The sequence below is a fragment of the Canis aureus genome, chromosome 8, assembly GCF_053574225.1.
Source record: "Canis aureus isolate CA01 chromosome 8, VMU_Caureus_v.1.0, whole genome shotgun sequence".
NCBI classification, from domain to species: Eukaryota; Metazoa; Chordata; class Mammalia; order Carnivora; family Canidae; genus Canis; species Canis aureus.
In genome coordinates, this window is record NC_135618.1 from 61,911,215 (window position 1) to 61,931,872 (window position 20,658).

General features: G+C 52.2%; 1 protein-coding gene and 1 long non-coding RNA gene across 2 annotated transcripts in view; one reads left to right on the forward strand and one right to left on the reverse strand.

Moving 5' to 3' along the window:
* The window catches only part of LOC144319226 (arf-GAP with dual PH domain-containing protein 1-like), a 62,352-nt gene extending 41,982 nt beyond the window's left edge, over positions 1-20,370 (reverse strand). The window contains exon 1 of the mRNA XM_077907082.1: positions 20,121-20,370. Within this exon, the coding sequence (XP_077763208.1) occupies positions 20,121-20,202 (82 nt within the window). The 5' untranslated portion in view covers positions 20,203-20,370. The remainder of the gene's footprint in view (positions 1-20,120) is intronic.
* LOC144319433 (uncharacterized) lies at positions 2,544-3,393 on the forward strand. The gene is made up of 2 exons (XR_013385251.1): positions 2,544-2,608; positions 2,896-3,393. It is a non-coding gene; the product is annotated as an uncharacterized LOC144319433 (long non-coding RNA).
* Positions 20,371-20,658: the final 288 nt, after the last annotated feature.

Below are 20,658 nucleotides of genomic sequence, written 5' to 3' on the forward strand. Positions count from 1 at the left end.
TTAAAAGGTCTGCTCTTTGAAGGATGCTGGTTGAGGCAAGTTACAGCGGGAGAAATTTTGCAAATCGTGTCTCTGATACAGGATGTGTGTCCAAAATGCACAAAGGACCTCTGAGAGTAACAAGAACACTAACATCTCAGTGACATGAAGAGGCCGACGGGAATCCGAAGCACATCAGTGGGGGCCTGGCTCCCGGCACTCCTACGGGGGTGCATCTTACTGTGTGTAAATCATACCTCAATAAAAATGAATAAAAATTCAGTGGCTGTTTCTATGGCCCCAGCCCTACCCCAGAGCCCAGAGAAGCAGAAAAACCAGGGCTTTTCACCCTGCTGGTCCTGCTGGGCGGGGTGGACAGGGACCTGCTTTCTCTAGGACATGCGTGCTCCCTCCTCCAGGAGCTATGTCCAGCTGGCTCCTGGGGGCCACGCAGGCCAGTCCACGGGCCTGGCCTTAGAGAAGGAAGGAGGAGCGTCCTGGGCATCCCTCAGAGGCCCCCTGGTCACCCTGCCTGCCTCATCACACGCCCTGGGGCTGAGGACTCAGCACGTTACCCCACCTGGTCCCACAGCTCCATCTGAGGCTGATGCTATGATTAGGTCAATTCTACAGAGTAAGACACATAAGGCCCAGCAGGGGTCAGACACTTGCCTTAGGTCGCACAATGGCAGACTGGCCCGGAACTGAACTACTTTCCTCCACAGGTTCAACAGAGGCAGGGGAGAGAGAAAAGGGGTCCCGGGGGTGGAGGCGGGTCACAGGTGAGACCACTGCTCACAGTGGTCATTGGTTCCCACCTGCTGACAGGCACCCCAGTGCCCTTTCAAGCCCACTAGTAGGCTGAGTTCACATTCAGGTTCTGAGGCTTCCAGGAGAGGAAGAGGAGGGGGAGCCCTCACCCCGTCACAGGGAAGAACCCTGCACTGTGCCAAGGCAAGGGCCCCGGGACAGGTGCGTGGTGCCGGGGAAGCGCCAGCGGGAGGTGGGCTGAGCTGGAACCAGGGGGGGAAGGCAAGAAGCCGAAGCGTGGGGCGCATGCAGAGGCTGGCTATGTCTGGATCAAGCCAGTGGGACGCTTGGACCTGAGGTGCAAAGTGTGGTTCCCCCAAATCTCAGGCTGATGATTTCCACAGGGTTGTCTGGGTGCCACCTGCCTAGCAAAGATCTGGCTCCAATGTCACCTTTCTGTGGCCAGACAGGACTGTCACTGAGTGCCACCCAGAGGCTGGCCTGCCTGCCCGAAGCACCTGCACACGGTAGCTCAAGGCAGCTCCAGCAAGTGTGCCACCCACTGATGGGTCGAGTGCCTGTGATCCTAAAGATGGAGGCGTGGGGCCTCCCCCTGGGATCAGCTGGCTGGGGACACGGTCTGGCTGTCTCAGGACTCAGAGACCCTGGAGGGTTCCCCCATGCTTGAAATGCTGCCCTTGAGCCTGGGGTGGCTGTTCAATCAAGAGCCCAGATTTTAAAGAAGGATCTTGCCTCTGGAAGTAGAGTTCTTGAGGGGACTGACTGAACAACAGTTGACGACTTCCAGCCTCCAGGAGAGGGAGCCCCTGCACCCCACCCCCACCCCCCACCCCCCTGCAAGTGCCCGAGGGTGGAGTACCAGCAAGCTGGTCCCCCACTGGCCCTCATGGGTTGCTCCATGGGTTGCTCCAGGAGCCCCAGTACTCCTGCAGGAATTCCTGCTGAAATGTGCCTCCTCTTCACCCCTCCCTCCTCCCTCCAAGAGATCTCTGCAGATCTCTTGGGCAGATCTCCACAGGAGGGCCACCCTGATCCTACATGTGCACATGCGGTGGGAGGCTACGAAGAGCTGGACAAAGGCTGACAGGAGGTCCCCAGGGGAGACGTCACCCCAGGATTAGGGGGCCAGATGGGACTCGGGGCTCCTTCTCAGGCTGCTGGAGCACAGCGGAGTCTGCCCACACCCCCACATCAGAGCCAGGAGAGAGGCACCCAGCGTAAGCAGTCTACATGTCCACAAAAGCCTCATGCTCCCGAGCCCAGAGCCCCTCGGGTGGGAGGGTAGCAAGTGGGGAACCCCAGCACCAGGACCCCCTGACCCCAGGCCCTGTTCTGGCTGCACCCCTTCCACATGGGGCAAGGAGCACAGCAGCAGCAGCCAGCCAGCCAGCCAGCCAGCCGTCCTCTCTCCGGGCACCAGGGACTCTGAGACTCCTTGCCCAGTAGCCTGGAGTGGGCCTCCAGGGCCCGTGTCCCCCAGCACAGACCACGAGGTGCTCTGTGCAACACTGCACCCCAGGGCATGTGCTGGTCTGGGGGAGCAGATGGAGGCCCTGCACCTAGAAGAGAGGGCTGTAGAGAGCAGCCAGGCCTGAGTGAGGAGCTCCACTCCTGCCCAACCCACATCAGCACCGGCACACCTCCAGTGCCAGCCTCCAGGTGCCAGCCGCGCCCTCTGTGCACAGACTCTGCCCCAGGCTGCCAGCTCTCTCACGGCTCCTCCCAGTACCCCCACCCCACCTCCCAGGGTTGTCCCTGCCCTCTGTTTGCCCCTGCTCTGCCCTGCCTTCTCCCAGGGAGCCTGCAGGTGACTCAGCCCCTCACCATTTCCTGGAGCAGAAATGAGGCATCTGTCCAGGTGAGACAGGGGGCAGGGCGCGGCAGGACGGGGCAGGTGGCATCACCCCCAAGCAAAGTCCAGCAGGGGAGGAGAGCACCGCCTATGCAGGGAGCCAGAACCAGGGGTCTTGGCAGAGCCCTGCAGCCGGCTCCGGAGAACCTGTCCCTTGCACACTGAGGCCCAGGAGTGAGGGGGGCATGGGTGCGGGCGGGGGGCTGCCAGCACCCCCACAGCCCCCTGCTGCCGGAACCCTCCCAACTCGCTCTGCTCTGTCTGCTTGCCTGGTCCTGTCTCCCTGCCCCCAGAGCAGCTCCGGGGCGGTGGGCACGTTTGCCTCTGCATGCCGAGTGGATTCCCCGAAGTGGTGGCCAGCTACAGAGCAGGCAGTGAGTGAGCTCCTGGCGGCGTGGGGCGCGAATCTTCCCCTCTCTCCCCTTCAGTGGGGGACCCAGCCGTCCCTTCAGACCCTCCCCTCCTGCCTGGCCCAGGGGTCTCCTTCTGGCACATTCCCTTCCCACCCTGGGACCACCCCCTTCAGCACCCATGCTGCCCGATTTCAGAGTCCTTCTCCTGACCCCGCGTGTCCACCCTAGCATCCCCGCCACTCACCAGCCCCCGGGGGCACACTCCGCGGGCCGGCGAGGTGCTCCACCGTCCTGGGCTGGGCAGCATGCGGCCGGCCTGCCCACCGCCAGGCTCTGGACACCTCCCTTGCATCTCATCTCGTCTCCTGGTTGTGAAAACCGTACTTGGGAGCCAAGTGGACGTGGTGGTTACACAACACTGGAATGTTCTAAATGCCACTGAACTGTTCGCTTTTATTTATTTATTTATTGAAGATTTTATTTATTCATTCCTGAGAAACACAGAGACAGAGGCAGAGACACAGGCAGAGGGAAAAGCAGCCCCCACGCAGGAAGCCCGATGCGGGACTCAATCCCAGGACTCCAGGATCACGCCCTGGGCCGAAGGCAGGCACTTAACTGCTGAGCCACCCGGGGATCCCATTGAACTGTTTGCTTTTAGTGGTCAATTTTATGTTATGTGAATTTCACCTCAGTGAAGAAAAAAACAGAAAAAGAAAACTGTGTACATTGCCAGTTTGTACATTGGCTTCCTGGTGTCTACCTCCAGCCTCTTTCTCTAGAATGTTCCCCGGCCCCAAGCTTGAGTGCCCACTCAGAGTCATGGCGATTTCTCAATCGTCACCCCTCATGCCAGTTCCTGGTCTCCACCCTTCTTCCCACAGCCTCAGCTCAAAACCAGTGTCCTCATCTCTCCCGGTCCTGCAACTCATACCTCATGTGCCAGCATGTCCTGTTCCCCAAAGTTCAAAATATATCCATGATTTGACCACTTCCCACCACACAACTGCCAGCGTCCTAGAGCGCACCACTGTCACCTCTTGTTTGGACAACTCCAAAGCCCTCTAATGGTCTCCTGGCAACCACCTCACCTGTCAGCCCAGGACCCTCCATTACAGCGGGCAACAAGCCCTGCATGTGCCATGGTGGCGTGAGACTGTCCCCTACTCTCTGCTCCGGACACACTCACCTCCTTGCTTCTCCTCTGACCACAGGAAGCACACAGCTCACAGTGACAGGGGCCATTGTGCCTGCTATACCCACCCCTCTTCTGGGTGCTCCGAGGATTAATTCTGGATAACCCCAGCACCAGCACCCCAACTTCTTACTCACCTGTCTCCATGTCCTGTTCTGGTGACCGCCTCATGCTCAGGGAACCCCAGACCTTACCATACCCCAGGACCACACCCTAACCGTGGTCACTGCCAGTGATGCCACACTCACCACCTCAATACCAGCGCCCACCCACTGCCTGCCCTGATGCTGGGGGCCACCAATCCACCTCCTGTGCCTTTCCACGTTGCCTGTATCTTCACTGCCTGCCCCGTCACACCGTGTAGAGCCCATCCCTCCATTAAAGCCTGTGCCTGAGGAGCTAAATGTTCTAGAGAAGACATAGGATCATCTAGAAGGAACATGAGTTAATTTGGGATCAGGGGAAGGTCTGGATGGTAAGCTGAGTTAAATGTGGTCAACATCAGCTCCTGGCACAGGAGCAACTGGCCTTCTGGACCTCTGGCCCTGGGCAGGCACTTGTGCAGTGTTCTTGGAGCAACTGCACATAGTGCTCAAGAGCGAGGGTGGGCAACAAGGGCCTGACCTCCAGATACGGGGTCTGTACTCTGCTCATTTTTAAAAAAATATTTTATTTATTTATTTATTCATGAGAGATACAGAGAGAGAGGCAGAGACACAGGCAGAGGGAGCAATAGGCTCCCCCTGGGTAGCCCGATGTGGGAATCAATCCTAGATCCCCAGGATCACACCCTGAGCTGAAGGCAGACTCTCAACCACTGAGCCACTCAGGCATCCTTGTACTCTGTTCATCGATGGCTCCTCTGAAGCAGGAGGTGGGCAGCCACTCCCTCCAACTCAAGTGCCTTCCAAGGATTTAAAGGCCTAAGGCCCCCACCCTGGGAAGCCAGACAGTAAAGCCTGGGACTTTCAAAACAGCTGCATGTACAGGAAAAATTTACAAGTGACCACAAATTACCCCAGAAAAGTTTAGAAAAGACCTGAGAAGGGATGCCTGGGCAGCTCAGTTGGTTGAGTGTCCAACTCTTGATTTTGGCTCAGGGTATGGGATTGAGCCCCATACTGGGCTCCACACTCAGTGCAGAGTCTGCTTCAAATTCTGTCTCCCTCTGCCCCTCCTGCTCATGTACTCTTGCTCTAAAATAAATAAATAAAATCATTTTTAAAAAAGAAAAAAAACACCCAAGAAGACATTAAGTTTACACCTCAGGGGGCTCCTGGGTGGCTCAGTCGGTTAAGCGTTTACTTTTGGCTCAGGTCATGATTCTGGGGTCCTGGGATCGAGCCCCACATTGGGCTCCCTGCTCAGTGGGGAGTCTGCTTCTCCCTCTGCCTCTGCCCCTCACCTGCTCCCATTTATGCTCTCTCATGCACTCTCTCAACTACATAAAATCTTTTTAAAAAAGTTTACACCTCAGACTGATCCTTGGCAGAGAGCCTACAACAATCAAAACAAAACAAAAATAATAAACAAAAACAATGACTAAGCCCAGCAAGCCCCAAGGAGAGGGGAGAATCTGATTTCCAAGTTCCCACATTACTAGTTTCAAATGTCCAACCAAAACAATCATGATGCACACAGAGAAACAGAAAAGCATGACCCATTCAAAGGAACAGATGAACAGAATCTGTCCCTGACAAGGATTTAGTAGCAGATATATTACACAGATGTCAGAAAAAAAAATTTTAAATGTGCTTGAAGAACAAATGGCATATGTGAAGAAAGTCAAGAAAACAATGTACAGACAAAGGGAAATAGGAATAAAGACAGAAAATCTACAAAGAAACTAGAAGGAAACTTCTAGGGATGCAAAGGCAGATCTGGGCAGCCAGGAGGACAGGACAGTGGAAGTTATGGAAGCCAAGGAACAGACAGAGAAGAAGATGGAAGAAAAGTGAACAGAATCTAAGGGACTGAGGGTTGTACGTGGGAGACACAGAAGGAGAGAAAAGAGCAGGGAGATCTGAAGAAATCACGGGGTGAGGAGACATGAGTGCAAACATCCATGAGGCTCCATGAACTCCCAAGAGGCCACACTGAGACACACTACAGTACAACATCCAAAACCCAGACCCAAGGATCTGAAGGCAGCAGGAGGAAAGCCATGCGTCACTTACAAGATACCTTCAAATAGATGAAAAGATTTCTCATCAGAAACTTCAGAGGCAGAAAACAGTGGCTAATATGTGCAAAGTGCTCAGAGAAGAAAAACAAAAACAAAAACCATGGGGGATCCCTGGGTGGCGCAGCGGTTTGGCGCCTGCCTTTGGCCCAGGGCGCGATCCTGGAGACCCGGGATCGAGTCCCACGTCGGGCTCCCGGTGCATGGAGCCTGCTTCTCTCTCTGCCTCTCTCTCTCTCTCCATGTCTATCATAAATAAATAAATCTTTAAAAAAACAAAAAACAAAAACCAACTGTCAACCAGGAATCCTATTTTTGGCAAAACTGTCCTTCAAAGGTGAGGGAGAAAGCAAGATGTTCCCAGATAAACAGAAGTCCAGGGAGTTTGCGACCAGAGCTGTAGCACCACAAAGCCATACAGAGAAAGGAAGATCTCAGGAAATGTAAATACACAGCAACTAAAAGCTATTGTTATTAGAATAATAGTTAGAAGGCATTAGATGGCATTAAAACAGCGGTTTTCTACATGAATTAAGAGACTAATTCATTTGATGAAAAATATTATTAATGTAAAACTTAGTATGACTATAACTTTAGTATTTAACTCCAAATCTTGTTTTCTACATAATTTAAGAGGCTGATGCATTTAAAATAATTATCTATGGGGGCACATGGCTGGCTCAGTTGGAGAGGCATGTGACCCTTGATTTTGGTTTGGTAGAGAGATTATTTTTTAAAAAATGAATGAATGAATGATTATTTATGTCTTGGGGCACAGTGTAAAGATGTAATACTTTGACATCGACAACCAAAAAGGTGTTGTACACACAGCTGTGAAGGAGAAGGTTTTTGTGTGTTACTCAAGGTAAACTATAAAATCGATTTAGAAGGTTATAAATTTAGTATGCTAAATGTAATCCCCATGGCAACCACAAAGAAAAGAGCTATAGAATATACACAAAAGGAATTAGGAGGGAATTTAAACATTTCACTAAAAAACTAAACACAGAAGGAGACAGGAATGCAGGAAACAAGGGAGAAAAAAGCCGTAGGCCACACACAACACAAAACGCACAGGACAGGAGGAAGCCCCTCCTCACCAGCGTTCCCTTTAAAGGTAAACGAAAGAGCCTCTCCAGTCAACACAGAGAACGGCAGGATGGATAAAAACACGTGCTGCGACCACTGGCTGTCTACGAGAGACTCAGGTGAGATCTAAAGACACAGCAGGTTGAGAGTCAACGATGGGAACACACGTTACGTGCAGACAGTCCCCAGGAGACAGCTGGTTTCACCAACATCACACAAACAGACTAAGTCAGGAAAAGGTCACAAGGGACGAGGAAGGACAGTACATGTGAGTAAAACCCTCAATACAGCAGGAAGATCTAACAATTACAAGCATTTACGCACCTGAGCACAGACCATTAAAACGTAAGAAGCAAAACCCCACAGAACTGAAGGGACTAGCCAGCCTAGGATAACAGCTGGAGACAGTGATGCTGCACTCAGAGTGATGCACAGAAACACGGACAGGAGTAAGGACACGGAGGACTTGCCCCAGCAACCAACCCCGTCCAACCAGACGGCCCACCCAATTAGGATGGCACACGCGTTCCTCCCCGGTGCCCACTGGACGTTGTACTGTCGTATGGGATCGACCACACGTGAGGCCTCAGGTAAGTCTTCATAGATTTTAAAAGGTAGGCTACATACAAAATATCCTCTCTGGCCACAACAGGATGGAGTTAGAAGTCAACAAAAAACAAACATTCACAACATCACGGAAATTTAACACACTTTTAAACAACCAGTGGAAACCAAAGAGGAAATCACCAGGGAAATTAGAAATGAAATGAAATTCGATGAAGGAAAACAGAACGCCACGCCAGAACACGGGGTGTAGCCACGGTGCTGCTAACAGGGAAATCTGTAACTATACGTGCTGGCGTTAAAATCCAGAAGGAAAGGATGTCAAACCAACAACCTATCTACAACTGAAGGAGCTAGACGAGAAACTGAACAAACTAAACCCAAAGCTGGCAGAAGGGAAGAAATCATAAACACTGGAGCAGAGATCAATGAAATAAAGAAAAGAGAACCACTAGAGAAAAGAAATGAAACCAGAAGTCGGTTCTTCAAAAAGATTGATGGATCGGCAGTCCTCGAGCTGGATGGACTAAGAAATAGACTCAAGTCACTAGAATCAGACACAAAGTCGGGGACGCCACTCCCAGAACTAAAAAGGTCTAGGAGAGGGTTCCGTGAACAACTGTACGCCAACAACGGGGTGACCTAGATGAAGTGGGCAAATTCCCGGAAAGAGAAAACCCACCGAGACTAAATCACGAAGACGTGGACCATCTGAAGAGGCCTATGAACGAGGAAGGAGATGGGATCAGACATCGGAAATTCCCAAACCAAGAAAAGCCTTGGCCCTGCTGGCTTTACTGGTGAATTCTCCACCTTTAATGACCAACACCAATCCCCTCCAAGTTATGCAAGAGAACTGAGGAGGAGGGAGCGCCTCCCAACTCTTTCTGTGCGGTGTTCTGTATTTCACCCAGCATAACCTGGATACCAAAGCCAGACAGAAATACAAGACAGCCACAGACCAGTATCCCTTGTGAACACAGATGCAAAAATCCTCAAGAAACAGAATCATTTCCATGGAAACATCCTTCCTACCTGGCCAGTAGACATGTCTTATCAAGGGAATGATTCTCTCTGTTACTATGCCTCTATACTGGTAGGTCGGTTCAGTAATAAATGTGAGAGCTTTCAGCTGAGCTGCTGCTGTGTCCTGATTTGTGAAGTACTGAATTCCCCCTCCTGTCAGATCTCACATAGCACCGTCTGATAGAACTTTCTGCAGTGATAGAAATGGCCCTTGACAACCAAGTATTTAAAGTGTGGCTAGGGGACACCTGTGTGGCTCTGTCTGCTAAGCGTCTGCCTTTGGCTCAGGTCTTGACAGGGAGTCAGCATGTCTCCCTCTCTCTGCTCCTCCCCCTGCTCATGTGCTTTCTCTCAAATAAAATCTTTTTAAAAAAAACCCTCAAGAAAATACTAGCACACAGAGTTCAGCAGCATATTAAGGAACATACACCATGACAAAGTGAGATTTATCCCTGAAATGCAAGGGATGTTCAACATGGGAATGGATGAGTGTAATATATCGCAACAGAATGAAGGAAGAACAAACCACGTGATCATCTCAGTTGATGCATAACACATATTTGACAAAATTCATTTGGAATATCTGGGAACCCAAGTAGCTAAAGAATTCTAAGACGTGGACCATCTGAAGGGGCCTATGAACGAGGAAGGAGATGGGATCAGGTGTTGGAAATTCCCAACCAGGAAAAGCCCTGGCCCTGATGGCTTTACTGGTGAATTCTACTCCACATTTAATAACCAACACCAATCCTCTTCAAGCTTTGCAAGAGAACTGAGGAGGAGGGAGCACCTCCCAACTCATCCTATGGGGCCAGCATAACCCCAAAGATACTACGAGAAAACCACAGACCAGTATCCCCTGTGAACACGGATGCCAACACCTTCAGCAGGCAACTGGAGAACAGGGCTCGGCAGCATGTGAAGGACGATGCACCACACCAAGGGGCTTTGTCTGTGGAGTGCACAGAGGGCTCCCTGTGAACACCTGCCAGAGTGATGCACCACGTCACAACCAGGGGAAGCCCGCACGATCATCTATCTCAGCTGATGCAGGAAGAGCACTTGACTACACCCAACGCTCCCATAAAAGCACTCAACAAACCAGGAACAGGAGGAACCGCCTCCACACAGTCACCGCCGTCTCTGAAAACCTTACGGCAAATGTAATCCTCAGTGGTGAGTAGGAACAAGGGGATGGTGCCTCCTCTCACCACCTCCAGCGCACCCAGTACTGGAAACTCTGGCCAAAGCAATCAGGCATGAGAACGGAGGAAGAGGCATCTACAGTGGAAAGGAAGAAGTAAAATGATCTGTTTGCATATGAGATGGTCTCATATGCAGAAAACCCTAAAGACTCCATGAAAGAGCTGTTAGAATAAATGAATTGATCCAACCAGGGGCTGCAGTAAGTTTCATTTTTATACATAATGAGCAATCTGAAAGTAAATTGCAAGAACAAATCAATTTACAATAGCATCCATCAAAAACAAAATATTTAAGAAATAACTAGAAAAAAAAGAAATAACTAACTAGGTTAAAAAAAACTTGATGAAAACTATAAAATATCGTGGACAGAAATTAAGACATAAATATATGGAAACATATCCCACGTTATGGGTTGGAAGACTTGATACTGTCAACATGTCAATATTACTCAAAGTCAATCTACAGACTCAATGCAATCCCTATCAAAATACCAATGACATATTTTGCAGAATGAAAAGCCCATCCTAAAATTCATATGGAATCTCAAGGGCCCCTGAAGAGTCAAAATAATCTCAAAAAAGAACAACATAGCTGGAGGACTCACATCTCGTGATTCAACATTGAATACAAAGCTGCGGTCATCCAAACAGTGAGGTACTGATATAAACAGACATTTAGACCAGGAACAGAATAGAGTGCCAGGAAATAAACCTTTGCACATATGCTCAGATGATTTTGACAAGAGTGCTAAGACCATTCAGTGAGGAAAAGATAGGTTTTTCAACAAATGATCCTGGGAAGATGGGACACCCACATGTAAAAGAATGAAATTGGACCCTCACCCAACGGCATACACAAAAATTTACTCAAAATGGACCAAGGACCTAAACCTAAGACCACAGGTCACACATTGGGTCACAAAACAAGTCTTAATAAATTTAAGATTGAAATCACATGAAGTCTCTTCTGACCACAATGGCATGAAACTAGAAATCCATTACAAGAAAACTGGAAAATTCACACACGTGTGAAGATTCAACAACATGCTACTGCATAAGCAGTGGGCCAAGGGAGAAATGAAAAAAATAACTGAGGCAAATGAAAATAGAATGCAACACATGGAAACTCAGAGAGTCTAGCAATAACTGTTGTGAGGGGGGAGTCCACAGGCAGGTAAGCACCTGCCTGGAGAAATGAGAAAGGTCTGTGATAAACAACCTCACTCTGCACCTCAAGGAACTAGAGAGAGGAACAGATGAAGCCCCGGGTGCCCAGGGGGCACAGTTAGCTAAGCATCTGGCTCTTGGTTTGTTTTCGGCTCAGGTCATGATCTCGGGATCGTAAGATCCAGCCCCAGGTCGGGCTCCATGCTCAGTGGGGAGTCTGCTTGAGACTCTCTCTGTCTCTCTGTCTCTATCCCTCTCTCCCTCTGCTCCCCCCACTTGCATGCACTCTCTCAAAAAAAGAGAGTGGGGGGGGGGACAAAAAGATAACAGAAAGATCAATGAAATGAAGAGCTGTTTTTTTGGAAAAGACAAAACTGACAAACCTTTAGCTACACTTGTCAAGAAAAAGAGAGAGAGGACTCAAATAAAGTCAGGAATGAAAGAGGAGACATACAAGTGATACCATGGAAACACTGAAGATCCTAAGATAGTATTAGGAATAATTACATTCCACAAATTGAACAAGAAGCTAATAAATCCCTAGGAACATACAAGACTGAATCACAAAAAAGTAGAAAATTTGAACACATGGATTAGCAAGGAGATTGAATCCATAATCAACAACCTTTCAACAAACCTCCAGAACCAGATGGCTCCACTGGTGAATACTACCAGCATTTAAGGAAGAATTAGCACCAATTAATACCAAAAAAATAGAAGATGAAGGAACACTTCAACTCCTCTTATGAGGCTAGCACTACCATGATGGTAAAATCAGACAAGGACACCACAACCACAGGCCTACAGAACACAGATGCAGAAGTCCTCAATGACGTATTCACAAGTGAATTCAACAATATGGTAAAAGGATTATATACCCTGATTGAGTGGGATTTACTCCAGGGATGCAAGTTTGGGTCCAGAAATCAATTCTGGTAGTCTCTCCTTTGCTCTCCTGCCCGCTGCTCCCTTGCAGTGTGGTCAATAAACTTCTACGTCCTTGGGGGGCAGGGGGAATCAATGTGACTTCCGTAAATCAATGTTAGTGTGATACACTCCACTAACAAAATGAAAGATAAAAATCACATGATTTCAATAGATGCAGAAAAAGCATCTGCCAAATTCAACATCCATTTATGAGACACATTCCCAACAAGGTGGGCACAGAAGGAACACACCTCAACACAATAAAAGCTGCACGGGACAAGCCCACAGTTCACATCATACTCAACAGTGAGAAGCTGAGAGCTTTTCCTCTACGGTCAGGAACAAGACAAGGATGTCCTCTCTCTCTCCACCCTTATTCCATCTGGTCCTGGTAGTCCTGGCTAGAGCAATGATGTAGGAAAAAAACATAAAAGGTGTCTCAACCAAAAGGGAAGTAGTAGAACTGTCACTATTTGCAGATGATACATTATGTGTAGGAAAACCCTAAAGACTCTCCACACACATTACACAGACACAGACACACACACATGCGGCTAGAACCGATAAATGAATTTGGTGAAGTTACATGACACAAAGTCAAAGGGCGGAAGGCAGTTCTGTTTCTCCACTCAAATAACAAACCATGAGAAAGAACAATTAGGAAAACAATCCCACCGACAGGTGCATCAAAAATAATAAAAAAGTTAATCCAAGGGTTGAAGACCTATATGCTAAACATTGTAGAACTTTAAGAAAAGAAATTGACGACAAATAAACGGAAAGACAGTCCATGCTCATGGCTGGAAGAATTAATGCTGTTCAAATAGCCATACTACCCAAAACAATCCACAATTCAATGCAATCCCTATCAAAATTCCAATGGCATTTTCCACAGAAATAGATCAAACAATCCTAAAATTTGTATAAAATCACAAAAGACTCCAAGCAACTTTGAGAAGGGAAACAAAGTTGGTGGCTTCAAACTTCCCAATTTCAAACTATATTACAAAACTATAGTAATCAAAATACTATGGGACTGGCATAAAAACAGACACATAGGTCAGTGGAATGCAGTAGAGAGCCCAGGAATAAACCCACCTATACATAGCCAATTAATCTATGATAAAAGAGCCAAGAATAGACAATGGGAACAGGACAGTCAATTCAATAAATGGTGCTGGGAAAACAGGACAGCCTCGTGCAAAAAAAAGAAACTGGGCTTCCTCACACTGTACGCAAAAATCAACTCAAAATGGATTAAAGGCTTGAGTCTATGACCTGAAACCATAAATCTCCTAGAAGAATATGCAGGCAGTAAGCTTCTTGATGAGGATCTTGGTGAGGATTCTTTGATTTGACATGAAAAGCAAAGGCAACAAAAGCAAAAATAAACCCATGGGACCACATCCAACTGGAAAGCTTCTGCACCGGGACATCATCAACAAAATGAAAAGGCAGCCTGTGGAATGGGAGAAGATATTTACAAATCATGTGTCTGGGAGGGGGCTAATATCCAAAATATATAAAGAACTCACATGACTCAGTAGCAACACAAAATAACAAAAACGCCAAACAATCCAATTAAACGCTAGGCAGAGGCTCTAAGAAGACATTTTCCCAAAGGAGACACACAGGTGGCCAGGAGGTCCATGAGAAGGTGCACATCAGGACCTCACACCTGTCAGAATGGCCACTGTCTAAACAACAAGAAGGAACACCTATTGGCAAGGATGTGCAGAAACGGGAACCCTGGTGTGCCGCTGGTAGGATGCAAATTGGGGCAGCCACTGCGGAACACGGTATGGAGGTTCCTTAAAAAAATCAAAAACAGAACTATGGTAAGACCCAGCAACTCCACTTCTTTGTATTCGCCTAAAAGAAACAAAGATACTAACTGGAAAAGATGTCTACACACCCATGTTCTCTTTTTTTTTAAAACAATTTTTTTAAAAGATTTTATTTATTTATTCATAGAGACAGAGAGAGAGAGAGAGAGAGAGGCAGAGACACAGGCAGAGGGAGAAGCAGGCTCCATGCAGGGAACCCGATGTGGGACTCGATCCCGGGTCTCCAGGATCACACCCCAGGCTGCAGGCGGCGCTAAACCGCTGCGCCACCAGGGCTGCCCCACACCCATGTTCACTTCAGCATCATTCACTGGAGAAGACATGGAAGCAGCCTGGTGTCCCCAGATGGACGAGCGGACACAGAAGATGCTGTGTTTACATACACATTGGAATACTGTTCCGCCATAAAAAAGAGGAAAACCTTGTCATTTGTGACAATATGCATGGACTTTGAGGGCATTGTGCTAAGTGAAATCAGTCAGAAAGAAAAAGATAAATACCATAAGTGGAATCTGAGAAAAAAAAAAAAACCCTGAACTCCCATACACAGGGAACAGGCTGGTGGCTGCCATTGGGTTGGGTGACAGGGTGATGGAGGTCAGGGGTGCAAACTTGCAGCTCTAAGATAAATTGGTCGGGACGTAACCTACAGCAGGGTGACCACAGTTAATAACACTGTGTTGTATATTTGAAAGTTGCTAAGAGAGTAGATGTTAGAATTTCTCAACACAAGAAAAAAGTTGTAACTCTGTGTGGAGAACAATTGTTCACGAGTCTCACTGTGATCACGACACACACAGATACTGGATCATTTCGTTGTGCACCTGACACAGATACAATGCTCTATGTGAACTGCACCTCCATTTTAAAAAGGAAGGAAATTTTGCAACATGCCACCACATGGATGGAGCCTGAGGGAAGTCAGCTGGACACAAGATGAGTGACGGAGGACCCCACTTCTACGAGGGACCCAGTGGCAGACCCACAGGGAGGAGCTGGGGGTGGAGGCCAGCAGTGTTTAGTGGGGACAGAGTTCTAGTCAGAACAGATGGAAAGTTCTGGAGACAGCTGGTGGTGATGGCTGCACAGAAATGGGAAGGCATTTAATGCCCCTGAACTGGACACACACAAATGGTCAAGACTGTGAGTTTTATGTTATGTGTATTTTAATACAATAAAAAGAAGGGGAGAGATCCAGTGTCAGCCACTGCCCTGGACCTGGCAGGGACACAGACAGCAGCAGAGAGCGGGGCAGATGACAAAGTCCAGCCCCTGCCCCCCGGCCACCCTGGGCCCTGACAGCCTCCTTGCAGCCAGCTCACAGGTGTGGGGAATAAGGGCAGAGGTCACCCACCTACTGGCAGGCACCTGGCCCAGAGCAGCAGTGACTCAACAGCTGGAGTCCAAAGCTGGCCACAGCAAGGAGGGTGGGGCCATTTCACCCCACCTCCACCCCATCCCCCACCTTAGAGGAGAGGCATCTGGAACTCAGGCCCAGCTTACACACCCTGCCAACCTGGCAGCTCCAAGTCCACTCTGGGGCCATCTCAGCCTACTGAGTCTCCCCCAGCATGGCAAACACAGGTGGCTGGGCCTCCGCTGCAGGGGAGGAGGTGAGGGCAGCCACTCCCCAGGCCCCTATACATGGAGTGGGCAGGATGGGCAGGCATGAGGGTCCTCCTGGCTTGTGGCCGAGTGCAGAGCCACTTAAGGAACACAGCCTGAAGGTTCCCCAACCTGTCAAACATAGAATCACCTGGTGACCCAGCGGTCCTGCTCCCGAGTCTACCCCAAAGACTCAAGAGACTTGCACACCTGTGTTCACGGCAGCCAAGAGGTGGAAGCAACCCAGGTGTCCACGGATGGATGAGGACAAAGTGGTGGTGCATCCACATCACAGGAATGGTAAGAAAGCATGAAGCACGGACACGCAGTCCAACAGGGGTGGACAAGCACAGACAGCATGCTGATGGGAGGAAGCCAGAAACAAGATGAACACTGCAGGGCCCCACTCGAGCCAGGTCTTGGAGCCGCCAGCCACACACACACACACACACACACACACACACACACACACAGAAGACGGCAGCGCTGGGGCTGGGGGAGCACGTGGGGGTCCGCAGTCCAGATTTACAGGAGGATTAGAGCAGTAGGGATGGTGTACAACAGTGTGAATGTACTTAATGCCACTGCACACTTAAGACGGTGCCTGGTGCCACAGTCAGTTTGAGCATCTGACTCTTGGTGGGTTGTTTTTTTTTTTTTTAAGATTAATTAATTAATTTATTTATCCATGAGACACAAGAGAGAGAGAGGCAGAGACACAGGCAGAGGGAGAAGCAGGCTCCATGCAGGGAGCCAGATGTGGGATTCGATCCCGGGTCCCCAGGATCATGCTCTGGGCTGAAGGTAGGTACCAAACTGCTGAGCCACCGGGGTGTCCCTGACTCTTGGTTTTGTTCGAATCAGGTCACCATCTCCCGGTGAGGGGATCAAGCCCCTCCCAGGGCTCCCTGCTCTGCAGGAGTCTCTGCTCCCCTTCCCTCTCTCCCTCTGCTTGTGTACACACGCGCTATCTCAAATAAATAATCGTTAAAAAAAAAAGATGGTTAAAATGGTAACTTTTATGCATATTTTGCCACAATAAAAAGAATTTCGTTGAGACGCCTGGGTGGTTCAGTTGGTGAAGCATCTACCTTCGGCTCAGGTCGTGATCCCAGGGCCCTGCATTGGGCTCCCTGCTCAGCGGAGAGTCTACTTCTCCCTCTGCCTCTGCTTGTGCCCACACTCTCAAATAATTAAATAAAATCCAGGTGGGCTGCTGCCCTGACGATAGGTGCTGCCTGCCCAGCCCACCCCTCAGCAGCCCCCTGACAGTCACATGCCCACCCAGGGGACCCTCTCCCAAAAGAGGCCAAATTCCTGAAATTTCTCACCACCAGGAGGCTTCTGTCCTGGCTGACAGCAAGTTGGAAGAGTCATGTCTGCCTTGAAGCTTCTGGGGGCCAAGTGAGCAGGTTCTGCTCTGAGGTCACCTGCGTGGCAGTGCAGGCACATCCTCACTGGTGGTTAAGCTGCAAGGACCGTCTCCCCAGGCCACTCACGGCCAGACCCTCCGGTCCCGGCTCCGGAAAACATATCTGGAGCAGCCCAGCCTCCATGCAGCCAGCCCAAACCAGCTGTCTTGTCAGAAACGAAGACCTCCTCCTCACTGAGCTGACATGCAAATCAGAAAGCCCAGGTGCTCTCAGAATTGGTTTTACCTGGTCCTCCAGGCAATTCAGATGCCCAGGTGACATGCATCAAAGTACCACAAAATGATCCACACCCAAACCCAATTAAGGACCTGAGAGCCCCAAATCCTTCTAGAGCATCGGACCTGAGCCTTTAAGGGGAGAACCTATCATTTGTCCCAACTAGGCAGGCTGCTTGGAGGAAGTGCAGAGGCCCCCCCCCCCAACCTCTCTCTCCAGGCGGAGACCCCACTAGGCCTTGCAGAGCAAGAGATGCACTCGCACCCACTCCCCCAGGGCTATCAGGAGAAACACTTCTCTGGGAGGCTGTTAGCTTGCTCCTATGTTTGGGGGGGGGCCACTACTGGAGCAGGTTCTGGAGGTCTGCAGGGACTCCTTCACCCCAAGGCTGCCTCCGTCCCAGGAACCTTTGCATGGCCAGCTGGCCAGGTCTGCCCAAATCTACTGCCAAACCCTCCAGGCCTGCCCTTATGTCCTGCTATCCAGAGCCAATGCTCAGGGACCCTCGCCCCGGCCATGCCCTGCTCCTGGCTGGCTGTGGTCAGGCAGGCAGCCATGAGCCAGCCCGTATCACCATAGAGTGGCCCTCAGCCGCCTGTCTGGGACGCAGCAGGCACAGTGGCACAGAACCTGGACAGACCAGGCAGCCTCATCTAAGCAGCAGAGCTGTGGGCGCGCATTCCACGGGGGTCATGAGGGAGGAGGCAGGGCAACAGGCCTCGCCCCCCTGGAGCGGGGGGAAGGGTAGGAAGGGAGGCAGGGCTAGAGCATCAAGAGACCTGCTCTGCCTCTGAAGCACCACGTCCCTCAAAGGGGCTCAGTTGCCCCAGCAGTGAAATAGGGGCGATCACCAGCATCTCGTCTGCTCCACAGGGCTGCCAGACAGATGAGGCAAGATGCTGGTGTCACGGGCCAATTCTGACAAACCAGAGGCTTGGCCCAATGGGTAAGACTTGGGTAAGACTTGTAAGAACTGACTGGTCAAGAGCCCAGCATGCCTGCCTTGGGGCAGTGGCCTCTTGCTGAGTGGGTGGGCTGTGCACAGCAGGGCCCAACAGGCCAGGAAACCCCCTGTCCCACCTGCCAGGGTGCCCCCCCCATCCTGAGGTCACGCAGGGAGGCTCTGGGTCTAAAGAAGCTGCTCCTGAGCACTATAACCAGAAAGGAGAGGGACAGGGTCAGCTCCCCGGCCCCCAACCTCTAGCTCATGGCTGAGAGCTGAACACACTGGCTGCCCTTTCTCATCTGACCTCTCCCTGGTGTGGCCAGCTTTCCTGAACAAGTGAAAAGACTATGGTTTGGAAGAGAGAGGTGAGGGGAGTATGAGGTGAGCCAGCCAGCTGGGGGAGCTGGACACAATAGTGATGCCAATGCTGCCCCCACAGCACCATCAGGGTGGGCCCTGCAGCTCCCCAGCTCAGGAGGCCGGGGAAAAGGCCACCACAGTCTGCCCGGATCTCAGAGAAGCCTGTCCCTGGCTCTGGGATGCTCAAGCTCCTGGTATAGCCTTTCTGGGCAACACTGAAGCTGACCAGCAGATTCCCAGGACCTGGGACTGCCAAAGACCTCTCCCAGAGGAGAGCTGGGGACAAGGTCTCTTTTGAAGTGCCTGCAGACTGCGTGTCTCAGACTGGTGTCTCAGGACAAATGCGAGCCCCCCTTCTTGGGGGGCTTTAGCTACTCCATGGTGTGCTAGGTTTATTCTGAGGAGTTTGGGCTAGGAGCCCCCAGCGGAGTGTCCAGTGTCCCTCTGGAGTGCCTGGGGAACAGCCCTTGAGGGGGGCCACCCTCTACTCTGGGGTGGCATGAGTAGGTGAGGCTCTGGGGCTGTTTCTGCCCCACCCCCGCCCTCAGCAAGGACCAGAGGGTGCTGCCCATGGCTCAGAAGCAGGGTACTGCTGGCTTGAAAGCACAGCCTGTCCCCTTCCTGCCAATCCCAGGACAAATAGGCCCAGGAAGGGAGGGGAAGCTCTTCAGGACTCTGGCGCCTTGGAAATCACCCCAGAGCAGGGCCACCCAGGAGCAAAGTCCAGGAGATGCCTGCCAGGAGGATGGGTGCAGGTGGACTGGGAGCTTGTTACAGGCTGCACCCATTCCCCCCCCCACACCTGAGCTGGCCACCTGCCCCAAAGCAGTCAGGCACCAGGGTGGGGAGAGGGGAGCCCTTTCCCACTGGCCTTCCTCCCCCAGCCCCCTGCTCAGGGCAGCGCAAACCGGTGGCTCCCGGTGGGGAGGCCATGACGTCACCTCCAGGTGGCAGGGAGCCAGGTGGACCCCCACACCCACGCACAGAAGCCCCGGGGCCAGATCGCCCTTTCTCTCCCTGCAGCTGCTCGCCCGCGCGATTTCCTCTTTCTCTGCGGAGCGAGGTTTCGCAACGCGGCGGTCCGCGGGTGACAGCGAGACACGCAGCCCGGGGGGAGGGGAGGCGACCCAGCCGCAGGCCCGGGGCCGCTGGGAGGCGACCTCCGGCTCCAGGCAGGTGCGCCCGGGGCCCGCGCCCCCGGCCACGCAGGCGCCGCAGCAACCCTCCGTGTCCCCCAGGGGCCGGCATCCAGGCCGGCGCCCACCCGGCCGCACCCATCCCGGCCCCGCACCCACCCGGCCGGCGCCTCCCACGGGCGCACCCAGCGCGACCCGCAGCCACCCGGGCCCCCGCGCCCACCGGGCCGGCCGGGACCAGGGCGCAGCCGCCGGCCCCGCACCTACCCGGGGCGCCGCAGTCGGCGCATCGCGCGTTCCCGGGTCGCTGCAGCAGCTCCAGGACCGCCCTGCGCCGCTCCTTGGCCATGGCCGCGATGCCGCCCGCCGCGATGCCGGCCGGGCCCGAGCGTGCGCCCCGCCGCGCTAGGGCCCCTCGCAGCCCGCCCGCCGCCCGCGGCCCTGCGCCATCCTGGGCGGCCTCAGCCCGCGCGCCGGTTCCGCATTCCTGCCGCCGGCCCGGCTCCTCCGCCGCTCGTGTCGCCGCCGCGGCCGCCGAGCGTGTGCCGGCGCGGGCCCCGGGGCGCACGGCGCGCTCTGGCCGGCACGGCCCGCGGGCGGCCCCCAGCGGCGCGGGCGGGCGGGCGGGCGGGCGGCCTCCTTCCGCGCTCGGGACCGCCGGGGGCTCCCTGCCGCCCCCCCTGCGAGCACGGCGCCGCCGGGCGGGCGCGCTGCTGGGGGCGGGGGCCGCGCAGGCTCCGGTGGGCTCCTCCGGGGGCGCGCCTGGACACCGGGGCGGGGGGCCAGCCACGCCATGCCCCTCGCG